Genomic DNA, 16,327 nt, shown 5'->3' on the forward strand with positions numbered 1-16,327 from the left:
TCTATGAAATCTATGAAAATAAAATGAGATCTCATAATTGGACTAGGTGGCCTGGAAAAAGAAGACATTTTGAAATACAGGCATACCTCGGAGATATTGCGCGTTCGGTTCCAGACCACCGCAATAAAGCGAATATCGCAATAAAGCGAATCACACAAATGTTTTGGTTTCCCAGTGCATATAAAAGTTATGTTTACACTACACTGTGGTCTATTAAGTGTGCAATAGCATTATGTCTAAAAAAACAATGTATATAGCTTAATTGTGAAGTGAGCAAATGCTTTTGGAAAAACGGCGCCGATAGACTTGCTCGACGCAGGGTTGCCAGAAACCTTCTATTTGTAAAAAAAAATGCAACATCTGCAAAGCGCAATAAAGCGAAGCGCAATAAAACGAGGTATGCCTGTAGTAGTAATTTCTCAAAGCATGGAAACTACTTCTGACTGAAATTTAAAAATTTTTAACCTTGTTACTGCCCATCCCAATTTCTTAAATTTTAATGATGTGAAGGATCTGAGATCAGCAGTAGTTCATGGAAAAACTTGCTCCACTTCAGAGAATGCAAATTAACCCAATTTTAGTTGAACCCAATTTATAGAACAGTAACAAAAGCAATTAATAGTTAATCTTCATATTGCATTGCCCCTGTCCTGGGTGCCTTCCCGTGTATAGAAAGCCACAGATCTTGTACTGAAAAAGCTGATAGTTTAAAAAAAAAAACGAAGCTCATTGAACAAGCTTTAGTGATGCTTTGGATTTTAAGCACAGGGACTCTGATGCATTAGACTCAGGAGGCTGCTGGAGCACAGCAGTTGCCACGCTAGAGCAGACTTGATTAATCGAGTCTGCTCTGACATGCTAGAATTGTAGCACATCAGAGCAGCCTCCACACTCATTCTTAGGCTCTAGCACAGTGCTGCTTAACCTCATTCAACTTAATGACCCCCTCAGAAAATGCCAGCTCTTAGTTTTTCACTCTTTTTTTTTTTTTTTTTTAACTACAGAAAAATTTAATATAACAATTCTTCTGTTGCAAAGAGCTCAGATCACAGAAGGGCAGAGAGTTTTTAGAACTATGAATTTATATCTGAAGTCTCTGCAGTTTATCTTGTGAATTGTATTTGTACATGTAAGTGTTAACATTATGGGTACCGTGCATCACCCTTGAAAGGCTCCCAAGGTGTGCCTCAACACTGGTTGAGAATTAATGCTCTTGCGAGACAGCAGTAATAAGCTTAGTAGTTTCTCTGGGGGTTTACTCATCTCGTGCCCTAGGGTGCAAGCAGAGCTGCTGAGGATGCTGAACGGGAGCGAAGGGAACGAGAGGAAAGAATGAGACATGCACGAAATCCAGCAGTCCGTGGCTTACCTTCCACAGCTTCTGGTAGGCTGAGAGGAACGCAAGATGTGGCTCCTCCCACTCCTCTTACTCCAACCTCACATACTGGTAAGTAATAAACTTCCTGGCAAAAAAAAAGCAGGTTTGAGAGATTCCTCTGTTCTGTTGCTCAGCTGCTTCCTGGTTATTGGAAATTGAAATGTAGCACTTGGCCATTTTTTAAAATCAGCTTGAGTGAATAAACAGAACCAGAGAGATTTTACACACTTTTTGTAAATGTTTGTTTTTTTCTAAATTACCATACCAGGTTTTTGGTTTCTGCTGTGCACTATGCTAGTCATGCTACAGGCCAATCTGATTTGATCTTTAGTCAGAATTTCTTATTGTGTTTAACTGCATATTTTTCAACATTTCTGCCTACCCCTCTCCCCCATCTTTTTTTTTCCTCAGGGTAACTTACAGATTCTTAGGGTGTTAAAATCAGTTGCATAAGTGTTTTGTTGAATCCCAGTTTCAAACTTGTAAAAAAAAATAAGAGCATTTCTCTAATAGTGGTTTTAGTGTAATTTTTGCCTTTTTAAATAGAATGTTTCTTTTTTATTATTTTATGTAAGAGATAATGTAAGGACTAATAGGACTGATCTGTTTTTAGCCCTCTTAAAGGCTAAATAACCTGTCTGGTTATTGATATTAGATTTTAATCTTTTATTGCACCCCGCCATAGTCATGAACAAATAAAATTGCAAAGCACTGTGTCATGCTGAAATAGCCACCAAATACACCTTTGATCTTCTCATGTGTGACTCGCTTAGTTTCATACCAGCTTTTGGTTATTCTGATCAGGAATCAGTTTCTTTGGTGGCATTAGCCCCGTTGAGGCTTCTTTACCATCAGTTTGCGGATAGTGCAGAACTCTCATGGGTTCTAGATGCTCCTGGAACCAGCTGCTTGTTTTCTTTGTGTCAGGCTTACAAGTGTAATTGTCAACTTTAGCTGAACTATATCTATAAAAAATAAAAAGTGTATATGTGTGTATAATAATTTTAGTTGTTATATTTTGGAAGCTTCTAGGTCATGTTGGGCCTTGCTTGGATTAAGGATGCAGGAATTGGAATTCTGGACAAAAAATGTGGTCCACCTAGTCCATTATCTTGTTCCAAACTGTGATCCAGTATCAAATACTTCACAGAAAGGATCAAGAGGATTCAGCAGATATGACAAATATGAGATAATTGCCCCATTTTCCCACCTCAAAAAAAAAAAAAAAAAGCAAAAAAAAGGGTCTCATTCTAATTCCTCATTCATTTGGAACTTGGGTCAGACCCTGAAACGTGAATTATTTTTCTTTGCACCTATATCTCTTCCTAACTGTATCGCCCATGACTCTGGATATCATTCTTATCCATATAAATGTCCAGTTCCTTCTTGAATAACGTAAAGTATTTGGCCCTATCAGCATCCTGTAGCAAGAAGTTCTACAGATGAATAATAGGTCACTAACATTCCTAATTGTAAGTTATGGATGTAATCTGCTTCCTCTAGGTCAGTGTTTGTTTTTTGTACTATTATTGAATGGGATCTCTCTATTCCCATATTGGGATAAAGGGAACCTGCTCTGTTGGATGGGGCCCTGGAATAAAGAGAGAGCACACCTGTTTCCTTTCAAGAGAATCATTTTATTAAAAAGCTAAACATAAGTTTACTAGCATCCACATCAGGCAATAGAAATAATTTTAAAAAAAACATACTTAAGCCTGGGAGGATAAGTGTAGACCAGACCCCAGCAACCCTGAGCTCTTGCTCAGGTTTTCCAACATCTTAGGCCCATTATTCCCCACTTCCCCCAGGTTTACAATCATAGATATACAATGATTAATGACACTTATCAACAACCTGATTGGCTATATGTTAATGAAAGGGGTTGATTGTAAAGACTCTCTCCCCAGTTAAGTGAAGAATTTATGATAAATACTTACCAACTGTTTAACTTAGGATGGCCTTAGAATAGGGGTGGGCAAAATAGCAGATCTGGCTGATGGCCAGACTGGCTTTCCTGGCAGCCCCTACCCACATGGCTGGGGCTGGTTTCCATGGAGACCCCACCAGCAACCACACTGTGATAGTGTGAGACCATTCCCAGCAGCACTGGCAGGGCGGGGAGCTGCTCTGGAGCCAGACTAGGATCTTGCAAGCAGTGAGTGTGGTCCACAGCCAGGGCAGAGTTGCGATCTGCAGTTCGCATGCCCCAGGCAGATGCATGCAGGCAGCAGGTTGTGGCTCTGCCCTGACTTCTTGCAGGGGTGACAGTGTGGGGCAGAGCTGCCATGTGCTACCTAAATGTCCCTGCCCAGGGCATACAGGCTGCAGATCACAGCTTTCCCCTGCCTGTGGACCACACTCACTGCTGCAAGATCCCAGTTTGGCTCCAGAGCAGCTCCCTGCTCAGAGGCACTGATGCCAAGGCCTCAAATGTGTTCCTTGCAGTTTTGTGTTAAGGGGGATGCAGTTCTCTCAGCCTGCTTGGATGATGAGAGTTGTGGTTGGAGAATGCATTGGATGTATCTGTGGCCTCTGAGAGCCTTAGAAATAGCATCTCCATGCATTTGCTGGAGTCAAGGACCATTTGGCTGGCTGTGCCTCATAAATCTATCTTCCGTTGATCTGTGTGTTATTATGCTACTTTGTGAAATGGTGATCAGTCTGTGGGAATAGTTGATTCAAAACATTCCTGATCTAATTGTGATAGATACATTTAAAAAATGGGCAACCTAAGTTGGTATCCTCAGCAAGCAGAGATCCATTATGTGTATGCAGACATCTTTGTATTTAGACTGCAAGGAGATTACTACTTTTACATCTCACTTCCCTTTCTACTCATCCTTGGAGTATTGGAGGTTTGGCAGAAGAAACGCAGAATGATCTTAGTCATGTCAGCCTGAACATGGTTAAATCTGAGTTTCTGGATCTCTTTAAAGATCATTTGTTTACTTCCTACCCCACTGTCAAAGACAGGCTTGTTGCCTCAGGAAACCAGCATCTAGACCCCTAGTCTCTTTACTTGACAGGATAGCCAATGGATTTCCTGGCTGAACATGTTTATGTATCTGAAAGGATCAAGGAGATCCTGTTAGACTCATTTCCTAAATAGAACAAGTTTTAAAAGATTTACCTAAAGTAAAAGTTTTCAGTGTGTTTTTTTTTTTTCTCTGTTCAACCTGTCTTAGACATTTTCCCTCTCCCTTCAGTGTGATCACTGAGTACACAGTTGGATTAGCTTCTGTTTCTATTTACTGTCTCTCTACAAAAGGGACCTACGAGTTTGTCTTTTCCCCATGACACCTTTTATTAAAAACAAAAAAGTCTTTACATAGCTGTGTTTTCCTGGCTGGAAACTTCCTGACCTTTTACATTTGAGGGTCCAGCTCCTCAGCTAGTATAAAAGGGTTCCCATATCTTTTACATACTCAGCAGAGGTCTGGAAGAAATTCTAGTCCATTAATTGATAGTTACCATTTAAAAAGGTCCTGTGGGTGTCTTATTAGGCACATGACCTCCGCAGTCTGTCTTTCTAGAGGCAATATAATTCTTCTGTAGAGGAATCTGCATTATTTTGGGTAAGTGACCACTTTTTAATGCTGTCTATTTGTGCATTTCAAGAATTCTAACACTTTTTTCACAGCTAACACCTCTCCTCGTCCAGTGTCTGGAATGGAGCGAGAAAGGAAAGTGAGTATGAGATTGCATCGTGGTGCCCCTGTCAATATCTCTTCATCCGACTTAACAGGCCGACAAGATACCTCTCGCATGTCGACTTCACAGGTATAGAACAGATGGGTTTTTTTGGAAAAGGGTGGGCGATTTGATCGGGCTGCGAAGCTGCATTGGCTTACTAACTAATTAATGGGCTTTCACGTTGCACAGTGTTCTCTTAATTTTAGAAAAGTTTCTAGATACGTAATTCCTTTCTCTTTCAGCTTCTTGGAAGCATCTTAGGGAATGTTAATACTGGCCTCAGTGAAGGCTCCAGTTAGGTGGCCTGTGTAACACAGTTTCACTTGAATAGGTAATAAGGCATCATACAGATCCCCAGAAAATCAAGCAAGGGCCAGCTTTTTTTTTTTTCTGTCACTCTTTTCTGTTCCTTTCTGTTCCTCCAGGTTGAGGATTTTTGGTTCCAGGGCAATTTGTATTATATGCATCTTACCAAATATTTCGGTGAATCCAAGCAGTTATGCATACTAATTGCAGGACCATCAGCTAAATATTTTGCTGACCTAAAGCATTCAGAAAAGAATGTACTGGACTTTTACAGGGCACTATAGTAGTCAAAATCTTAAGGGTCCCAATCTTGATCATTTTAACTGCAAATTTCAGAAGTCTTGTATAAATTAAGTTTTTGGCAATTCTTGCTAGTTCTCGTTTTAACTTTTGAGAGGGGGTTATATTGAAGAAATTGCAATTTCTGTAACCGTGAGGTGAAAATATAGTGACAAAATACAGTTAGTAAAGGTACCCTTAGACTATGTTGCACTCTTCCTTTCATGTACTCCTAATTTTCTATTCAGCATATGTTTTTTCTTTGTTCTCACTACTTTCTTCCTGCTTTGATCTGTGGGTAGGTAGAAGCTTTTTAATATGTTATCAAATACTTATCAGCTTGTGATTTTTTTTTTTTTTCCCTTTATCCTCTGGTTCTTGTAGATCCTTTTTTATAAGTGTAAAAAGCTAAATGTTCTTCCCCGTGAGCTTTAAATATTTAGTATACATTCTTGCTTCTTTCCATACATGTATTTCTCGGAAGCAAACCAATTTAATCTTTTTTTGACCAGGGTACCTACACTGGTATTAATGTATACAGAATGGTGACAGGATTGTTTCTCTTTTTGTAAAGTTCATTTCGCAGTAGCATTTTTTTACCAGAGTACAGCCTGTTATTTAGTGACAATATTTGTTTTCATAAAGCAGTTATTGCCATTCTTTTCCTGTGCGGTGTACATATAGAAGCTGTTTTTAAACATACTTGACATTTGTCTAAACTACCTTGAGCAACTACATTGAAACATGTGACGTGGCAGTGGGTTGTGATATAAATGCTCATACTGCTAGGAAAAAGCTTATAAATTAAGCATTCTTTATTTGTAGGAAAAAAATAGAAAATTTCAGAGCTAACAGAATCCAAAACATTTTACCATTTTAGCTTATTAGGTCTTTCAGTTTCTTACATAACTTTCCAGTCACTTTTTTTCCTCTTCTGCATTAGGTCTAGGCCACGTTTTCAGATCAAAATGATGCTGGTGCAGTGGGGAAGTTTTCCAAAGAAGCTGAGAGAGGGTGTGTAGAATTAAGGGAATCATTTAGTCGGTGCCAGGGCATGGTGACTCATTACAGACAGGAAATCAAGGATGCTGATGCATTAGAGATCTCAGAAGGCACAGTTGAGACAACTGAAGAAGAATAAGTGATACTGGGAATCCAAGGTATCTGGTTCACTGAAAACATCTTTCCAGATATTGTGGAATGGATGCAAGAAGGCTGATAGTGTTGTTGACAGAAATCTCTTCTAAGGCAACAGCTTATCTTCAGATTTTTTTTGACATCTTACAGAATGGTTGTGCAGGAGACTAGGAAGTTTATTTGCCGTTATAATAGTGTTTCCAAAGTCTTCAACGAGCTTGTCCTGGATGATCGATAACTTAGCTGATGCAAAGCTTTCTTCAGTCTTTAGTGATGCAGGCTTCCCCGTTGTGAGGAAACATTGTATTCAATAAACAGACTTGTAGTAGTGGCAAGAGACCAGTACCTTAAGGAAACAAATAGTATTTTCTTTGCAAATACTGAGTTTGGGTAAAACTTAAATGTCTCCCAGGTTGGTAGACCCTTACCCTTCTTAGCTGACAGAGTATATTATCACAATTAGGTGATAGAAGTTAAGGCTGTTGATTTACCTTCTTGTTACCATGACAGCATTTAAATTATTCTTGGATGTGTTGTTGTTGTAAAGGTGTTTCTCCGAGTAGAATAGTAGTTCTGAGAAGGGAGTCTGTTAGTGAGAGATCAAAAAATAAGTGTTGTTGAAGGCAAGCCCAAAGAAACCACTGTTTTGGTTATGGTCAAGTGATCCAGGTTTGAAGCTTGAAAGCGGACATGGAAGTGTATAGGGTGAGACTATAAAATTGCCAAGGATGATAGTCTTAGCCCATGAGGTGAGCCATGTGTCAAGTCAAGTAGGAGAGAGATTCCTAAATGTTATAAAGCGTTTAATTAGATCTCAAAATGCTTTCAAGTTAGAAATGTATTTGTCCCTATTTCATGGGCAAGGGAACACAGCCTAACAAAGTCATTTTGACAAGTGAGGGATTAGAAATAGTAGGATCAAGAAAGCGTGGACAAATTCTTTTTAACTCACGAGCACTGGTTCAGTTAGCATGCAGATTACATTGTGCTTTGTGAAACGGCTTTCAGTATTGTCACGGGTGGGGTTACCGAGTGGTTCCATACTACTGCTGCTGAATGAGGCAAGATCCTGCGCATTCAGCTTCATTCAATCCACACTGTCCATTTTCTGTACTGAGTGAGAGGGCATTCCTCTTGGCTGTCTACAGAACCCAGCCTTCTTCATCCATCACCCTGCAGTCCTTTGGTGCCATCACTCCCACAGCTTGATGTGGGACAGATGTTTTTTTAAACCTTTCAAAGGACCAAAAAAACTTCAGACACACACATTATAACTTAATTCCTACCTCAGACTGTCCATCTCTAGAAGCACAAGCTGTGGAGATCTCTGAATGCTCCCCTTGCTCAGCTTTAAGGTGCAAAATCACAGGTAGAATCACAGACAAGGAGAGCTGGAAGGGGACCTCAGAAAGTTGCATCTAATCCAACCCCCTGCTCAAAGCAGGACCAGCCTCAACTACATCATCCCAGCCAAGGCTTTGTCAAGCCAGGCCTCAAAAACCTCCAAGGATGGAGATTCTGCCACCTGTCTAGGTAACTTGTTCCAGTGCTTCACCACCCTCCTAGTGAGCGAGCTCTTCCTGATATCCAGCATGACCTCCCTTACTGCAACTTGAGCCCATTGCTGCTTGTTCTGTCATCTCTCACCACTGACAACAGCCCAGCTCCATTCTCTTTGGATCCACACTTCACGTGGTTGAAGGCTGCTGTCAAATCCCCTCTCAGTGTTCTCTTCTCCAAACTAAATAAGTCCAGTTCCCTCAGCCTCTCCTCACAAGTTCTGTCCTCCAGCCCCCAAACCATTTTTGTTGCCCTCTGCTGGACTCTCCCCAACTTGTCCACATGCTTTCTGTAGGGGGGGCCCACAGCTGGATACGGGACTCCAGATGTGGCCTCCCCAGTGCCGAATAGAGTAGAATAATTACTTCCCTCGATCTGTTGGCAGGTGTCCTACTAATGCAGCCCAGGATGACAATAGACTTCCTGGCAACAAGGGCACGCAGCTGACTCATATCTGGCTTATTGTCCACTGTAAACCCCAGATTCCTTTTCTGCAGAGCTGCTGCTTAACCAAGTCAGTCCCCAGCCTGTAGGTATTCTTCTGTCCCAAGTGCAGAACTTTGCACTTGTTGAACCTCATGAGATTTCTTTTGGCCCAGTCCTCCAATTTGTCTAGGTCTCTCTGAATCCTAGCCCTACCTTCCAGTGTATCTGCTACACCCCCCAGCTTGGTGTCACCTGCAGGTTTGCTGAAGATGCAATCCATCCCATCTTCCAAATCATTAATGAAGATTTTGAACAAAAACAGCCCTAGGACCAACCCTTGGGGCACTCCACTTGATGTTTAAACCTATCAGTTATTTGGGATTATTTTATGGTTATCATAGGCCTCTGCATTTTTTTTAATTATAAAAGGGAGAAGAATGGGAATGTTTCTTTAGTAAATAGTGATTTATGGAAAGGACACTTTCTGGAAAGTGTCAGTTTTGGATAAGATGGGACTGAGGTAATGAATGGTAGGTAAAGTACCTTGGCCATAACTTTAGACTAACTACAAACAGCACACATGTAATGTATTTTATTATAGATGGTCATAGAAATGGTCAATCAAAATTTAATAATTGGGAGTTAATTTGGGGACCTCTAATGATAAAGGGAAATTGTCTGGTTTTGTTTTGAAAGCAGCATGTCAGCACATAATACTCCAGGTTCAACTCAAGCAATTAGAATTGTTTTTGTAGTAACCCAAATAAGAGCAAGCCATTATTGGAGAACAATTGCTGTAAGTAGTGCTCTATTTTTATCTCCTTCCGAGTGGGTATATCTTGCTTCTGATGAAGTAATAAAATGGTGGTAAGAGAGGTTTTTGCCATTGACTGGTATGATTCAATACTTCATTCCAGATATGAAGCGTGGTAGTTATAACTGCTAGTTGTTTCGCTCATGACTGCAGGCATTTTTCTGAACGTTTTCTTTATTGACGTTAAGGACTGTTGCACAGACAACTGCTATATCTTGTAGGACTTCAGTATATTGTATTCAGTTATAAGAAATAAGGATTCTTAGCCAAGTATCTTACTTAGCTGAATCTGAGACGAGTAGTGTTTCCTCCCACCCATTCAACATGGGGTGGGGAGGAGGGAATCTCCCCCAGTTATAAGGTTTGGGGCAGGCTCAGGATCAGAGTTAAAGCTGCAACTTTGGTCCCTTGCCACTATTGACCACCTGTCATGGGTTTAACTCCAGCCCCATTAGTTATGATGGCAGCAGCTCTGGTCCCAGCTCCAGCTGCCACTACTGCAGCTACTGCTGTGTGACCAGCAGAGGTCAGATAGCCATGACTGAAGGTAACTGGCAGCAGGAAGGTAGGTGCTGCAGGGCATAGGGAGAGGCAGTTGGTGAGGGGAACAAAGGACAGGCATTAAGCTGCTTGACTCCACCTACCACCACCTGCCCCCTTGCTGGTGCTTTCTCCCCTGCAGTAATGGAGAGGAGGGCATATGAATTTAAGACGGCCCTTCAATCATCAAATACTAGGCATGGAAATCTTACAAATTTATTATAACTTCCCATGTCAAGAGTCTGATGTGTGTGGGGGGAGCGGTGTCATAAATTCAGAGTTAGCTTGGATTCGGGCAAATAGGGTAATCCCTTTGAGCAGTTGGGATACCTTGCAGGTCTGGCTAGGCTTGTTGCCTTATTGGCTTGGGACCAAGGGGACTACTGAAAGGAAGGATACATTTTTTTATACTGTTGTAGCTGAGCAACCATCTCAGATTCCACTTTAAAGTCTTGATGTTTCTCAGCCTGTAAATCATTTCTAGTTTATTGTATACTTTAAAACATTTCCCCATTTAAAACCTTTAATTTATATTGAATGTCATTGTTGTCAGGACTTTCGAAGCGCTGTCTCTTATTTCAGATTTGACTCATACTCCTTTAATGTAAAACAGGGCAGATTGCAAGAACGAGTGGAGTAAAGAATACTTTTGGATAAAATAAATACTAACATATTAGCAAAGAAGGCGAATGTCTTAGACCATCCACATTTGCTTCATTTTCCTCTTTGGTAATGTCAGGCACAAGATGATTTTCAAAGCATTTACTTAATGTTTAATCTGTGTTCTGAGGCTGCTGCTCATAAATGAAAATTCCACACTCCCTGCTTGATCTTACAGCTGGCATTGCCGACCAAAACTACCTTTTCAGCATCACTAATAAAACATACTGTATTTTATTCACACTGGCATTATATAATAGGTTTCAGAATGTTATTATTGGTTTGTATCTTAGCTCAAAGCATTTTGTTTTTTAACAGTTTTAAAACCAGCAAACTGAAGGGGATTTTTTTTTCATGTTTCATTGTACATCAGAAGCAATCCTTTTATGTAGATAAAATAAACTTTACTGGTGAGCTTTTTTGAAAGGCGCATTTTACTGATCAAGATGTTCTTAATGGGTATTGCCAGCTTAATATTGGTTCTGTTTCAGGGGAAGGAGGTCAAGGTTTCTGGACATAGGTAGGGAGATGCCATGTGGGATGGAGTGCATCAACAGTGTATCATTCCAGCTGGGCATACCTCTCCACTCCATTTTTCCCCTCTCTGCTCCAGGCATTTGAGTGCGTGGGAAAGCACTCACCTGAGTTCCTTCCAATGGTGACTACAGATGGATGAGGAACCTCACTGGGTTTTCCAGCCTGGATTCAACAGAAGGGATCATTTCCAATGCTGTTTCATTAGACTACTCTTTAACACGTTATTTTGCTGTATTTACTTTTTCTTTCACTAGGGATTTTAGCTTCCTGGCACAAACCTTAGTCACCAATGCCTTAGAAATTGGCTTTAAAGCGATGTGCCTCTTGCTGTGCTATCTTGTCAGTGTCACAATCACAGGAGCATCTTCAGCTTGCCTGAAGGAAAGTCGTTTCTTAATGTTGAGGCTCCATGTGGAGGATAGTAGCTGCCAGAGATAAGAGAATCACCCTCAACTCAAGGCATTGTTTTTTCAGGGAGCTCTTGCTAATAAACATTTTGGCTCAGAGTCAAAAGATTCCATAAGTACTGGACAGCCAGCTTCTGTTCTGACCCATAATAGATTTAAAAAGCATAGCGAGGCTCCAGTGCAAGTATCTGTATTCTTGGCTGGAATCCAAAGGTTCCAGTCAACAAGAAATCTGTGGCCTCACAGATATTGATTTCTTCTGAACAAGCTGATCCACGAGAACATACCTTGAAGGGTAGAAGATGTAATATGAATCTGTACTCTGCATGCAGGGCCAGCAGTAAGAGGCATCAACTTTGACTTAGCTAGTACAATGGCTGTTGTTTTCCTAAAACCATTGGTAGCTGCATTTTTTATAAATATAATGGTAGTTCAGCTTCATGTTAAGCCCATGAAACTCCCACATTCAGATCAGTCTTTGTTGTAGCAGGAAGAACACCAGATCCATTAGTCTTATACAAGAAATGGAGGGGAAGATTACCCAAAAAAAGACAACAGAGCTGGTTCCTCTTACTGCTGTGGGAAAGAAATTGTACCATGCTTAAACCATTTTCTCATAAGAACATAAGTACCACATACTAGGTAGTCCAGTGGCCCATTTACCCCAGTATCCTGTCCTGTCCTGTGGCAAGGAATTCCACAAGGTAATTGTGTGTTGCATAAAATACTTTTCTCTTATTACTTTTAAACCTGTCACCTACTGATTTCAACAGATCCCTCCCTCCCCCTGTTCTAATATTCTGTGACTCTGTGAACAGCAGTCTCCTGTTTGCTTGCTCCATACCCTTTGTGATTTTATTAGACCTTTGTCACATCCCCCTTCAGCTTTCTCCTTTCCTTACAGAAGAGTCCTAGTCTTTTTTGAGTCTCTCCTGCTGTGGCAACCTGTTGAGGCCTCTGATAATTTTGGTTGCCCTTCTCTGTACCTTTTCTAATTTTACAATGTCATTTTTGAGATGTGGGGATCAGAACTGCACACAGTATTCATAAATTTCATAGACAATAGGGCTGGAAGGGACCTCGGAAGATCATCGAGTCCAGCCCCCTGCCCAAGGGGTAGGAAGTCAGCTGGGTTCAAAGGATCCCAGCAAGATAAGTGTTCAAATGTTTCTTCAAAGTGTCCAGAGTAGGTGCTTGCACCACCTCTGGGGGGGGAGTCTGTTCCAGGCCTTGGCGGCTCAGACAGTAAAGGGGTTTTTCCTCATGTCCAGGTTAAAATGGTCTTGTAGGAGTTTGTGACTGTTGGATCCCCTGGGGTTCTCTGGTGAACAGATGTTCCCCCAGATCCTGATGCACATTCTTTATGTACTTATTGGCTGCCATCAAGTCACCCTGAGCCTGCACTTCTCCAGGCTGAAGAGTCCTATGGTTTGCAGCCTCTCTTCATAAGGCCTGTTCTCTTGCCCTTTGATTATGCGTGTTGCTCTCCTCTGGACTCTCTCAAGCTTCTCCACATCCTTTTTGAATTGTGGAGCCCAAAACTGGACGCAGTACTCCAGCTGCGGCCTCACCAAGGCAGAGTACAGCAGGAGGATGACAGGTCTCTTTCCTGAATTTTAACAACTAGTTCAAAACCCAGCATTGTGTGCAAGTAATTAAGATTATTTTTTCCACAGATGCATTACCTTGTACTTGTTGACATTTAAGTTTCTCTGCCTTTTCTTTTTTGCCCACTCACTTTAGTTTGGTGAGATCTTTTCTGTAGCTTCTCTCCAGCAGGTTGGGACTTGACTACTTGTATAGCCAGGCAGACCTCCTTGGAAATGCATGAATTTCCTCCAGGGCACGTATTAATACTTCAGGGAAATAACATAAAAATCCCCCAGAAAGATGAGTTGAGAAAATATTGATTTGGTATAAGTCCTTGTTGGACTGAACCTTGATTTCATACTTGTATCCACCATTTTATTATGACATCCAACTGGGGAACCTACTTAATGTTTTGAAAACTCTAGAATGCTTATCTTTCAGATCACAAGATACCCTCAGGCACATAGCTGTTACAAATGGTTATCCTGCCAGTCCTACATTGTAGCCAGTGAGAAATATTTAGTTTAAATACAGCAGTGCATCAAGAATTTCCCTCCAAATGTATATATGAGAGTTTCCAGTTTTCAGCAATCATTTCTTTACAGTCACTGCTGGAAGATCAGACAACTAGCCAAAAATATGAATTGCTGAAGGTCACTTGGCTGCTAACCTTTCCATAAGAGCATCTTTTAGTTCTTTAGATGGATCAGCTAAAGCAGTAGTACCTGGGATAACTTGCAGGTGTCACTCATGGCACTGTTTGTGTGCTAGTTGGTCTGTATCCAACAATTGTATAAAAGATTCCTGGGGGGAATAAAGAACTTCTCTCCAGTCTGAGAATCTTTTCCTGCTTGGAGCCTCAGCTCATGGAGCACCTGTTTGAACCCATGAGAGAATGTTTTGGTGGTTTTTCCCTTCCGTTCGGACAGCTGTTTTGTAATTCTCTCTTATAAGGATAAAGTGGTTCTTCATCCTTTCACATAATATTTTTTGGCAAGAGGCTTATAGGATTCCATATTAACAATCCATAAAATTGCCAGGATTTTAATTTTGAGCTTTGTTTTCACTTTGGAGCAGGGAGGAGGCACAGTAATCTGTGCATTAATTTTGATGCTAAGAATGTTACCCAAGTCTGTTTTCAGTAGGCATAAGGGATGTAGGAAATGATTGGAATTGTCCCTTATCAGTGGAAGAATTAAAGAATGCTTTCTGAATGCTTTGTATACCCTTCTGGTCCCTTCTCCAAAAGGGCTTAGAGCACACTTGTGAGATCTCTCTAGATCTGTCGCTTGGAGCTCAATTCATACTTTCACAGAACACTGTTCTTTAGGCCTGACCACTTGTTCAGTTTGGGAAAGCAGTAGTGCAGTCCTCTTCTGTGCACCTTCCGGAGGGAGGAGTGCTGGTTTTTGAACTCCCATGGGTAGGAATATGCAAAGGCCATCTGTAACCAAAGTTCCTAAACATGACCCCTGCACATTCACACTTACTGCCCACCTTCTTCCTCTAACCTCATCTGATGTCTGTGGAAAGTGTGCAGATTTCCATGAATAAACAATGGGAATACAAGCACTTCAAGTTAACATAGCTTTACAGAGATAGAAGTTTTCTCAAATAAATTTTGTTTTATTCCTTGAGGAAACAAGTTTAGTTGATAAAGATACCTGGCGTTTTAAGGCATTTGGCATGTCCTGCATGGCATTCTCGTGAGAGAACTTCGCCTAACGCTGTGCGTCAATTGAGCTCATGTTGTATTACTTCAGAGCTGGCTAATTTCAACTCTCTACATACTCGTCAATGGGAAGTCATCAAATGGGGGTGTGTTTAGTGGAGGTAGGCAGAGATTGGGTTTGGGCCAGAAGTTGTCTGGTATATATATTTATGATAAAAGAGTAATGTAAAAATCTTCATGTTAGTAAATATTGTCGAGGACCAGGCATCCATGCACAGCAGAGCAGGTTTGATTTCTTGTTAAGCTCAGTCCATTTGTGCACGTTTGTGTGAATAAAACCAACTAAATGCAAAGTCAGACATCCAGGGACAAAGAGTGCTGCTGCTCATATTCACATGACTTTCCATGGGATGCCATGGTGCAAAAAGACTAATTCTGCCCTTAGTTGTGTACAGTACATAGAAGGGAGACAGGTTTTTCTCTCTGTATATGGTACTGGGGCACTGAGAAAATACTGCATCCAGTTGTGGTGGCAGCTCTTCATGATGTTGAAAACTAGATGATGGGGCAGAGATTGCAGGTTGGCAAATACACCATACACTGCTAGAACCCGGAGTTCAGTCTAAGTCATCTCTAGATTTTTGATGCATGAGTGTGTTGGTGTCTTGTCAGGGAGAAAATACAGGGCACATAACAGGCTCTTAAATCCAGCAGATAACAACATAACAAGAGCTAGTGGCTGGAAAGTTAAAGCCAAACAACTTCAAAATAGACAAAGGCACAATTTCAGTGAAAGTGAATAGGCACTGGAAGTGACTACAAAGGGATTTTCCATTTCTTGATGTCCTCAGCTCAGGGCTAGGTGCCTCTCTAGATCTTCTGCTGTAGTCAAACGCAGATTACTGGACTCAGTGGCAATGGGGTGACATTTTCATGGCCTGTGTTGGGCAGGAGGTTAGACTGCATAAGATTATGGCCGCTTCTGCTTTAAAATCTGAGAATAGATTAATGAATGTTGGACCTGAAGTGCCAATGGATCTTAAGTAGTCAGTGTGCTATGGCTCCTCCTATGACCAGGCCCTCCAGTGTTTGGAGGAGCAATGGGGGAGATATAAACACCCTAGTGGGCACTATTTCTGAAAGGTTAACCCTGTTCAGCTTGCACAATCAACACATCCCAGGAATATGAAAGCTCAGAGATTATCTTGAACTCTGGTTGCAGGTGAGTAACCTTCATTTAGGGCTTTCACAGAAACTACTTAAATGGAACAACTCATGCTTTCAAGTTAACAAGTTGTTTTTTTTAAGCACCTTAGATACAGAGTACT

At 41.1% G+C, this 16,327-nt stretch overlaps 1 protein-coding gene across 2 annotated transcripts in view; it reads left to right on the forward strand.

The window, feature by feature from the left end:
• LOC109324504 (casein kinase I) overlaps positions 1–16,327 on the forward strand; it is a 48,201-nt gene that overhangs the window by 27,201 nt on the left and 4,673 nt on the right. For both annotated transcript variants that reach the window (XM_019556520.1, XM_019556519.1), the window contains exons 7-8: positions 1,276–1,447; positions 5,019–5,158. In XM_019556520.1, coding sequence (XP_019412065.1) covers positions 1,276–1,447; positions 5,019–5,158 — 312 coding nt within the window. The remainder of the gene's footprint in view (positions 1–1,275; positions 1,448–5,018; positions 5,159–16,327) is intronic.

The sequence above is a fragment of the Crocodylus porosus genome, unplaced genomic scaffold (genome assembly GCF_001723895.1).
Source record: "Crocodylus porosus isolate Cpor-Errol unplaced genomic scaffold, CroPor_comp1, whole genome shotgun sequence".
Lineage (NCBI taxonomy): Eukaryota > Metazoa > Chordata > Crocodylia > Crocodylidae > Crocodylus > Crocodylus porosus.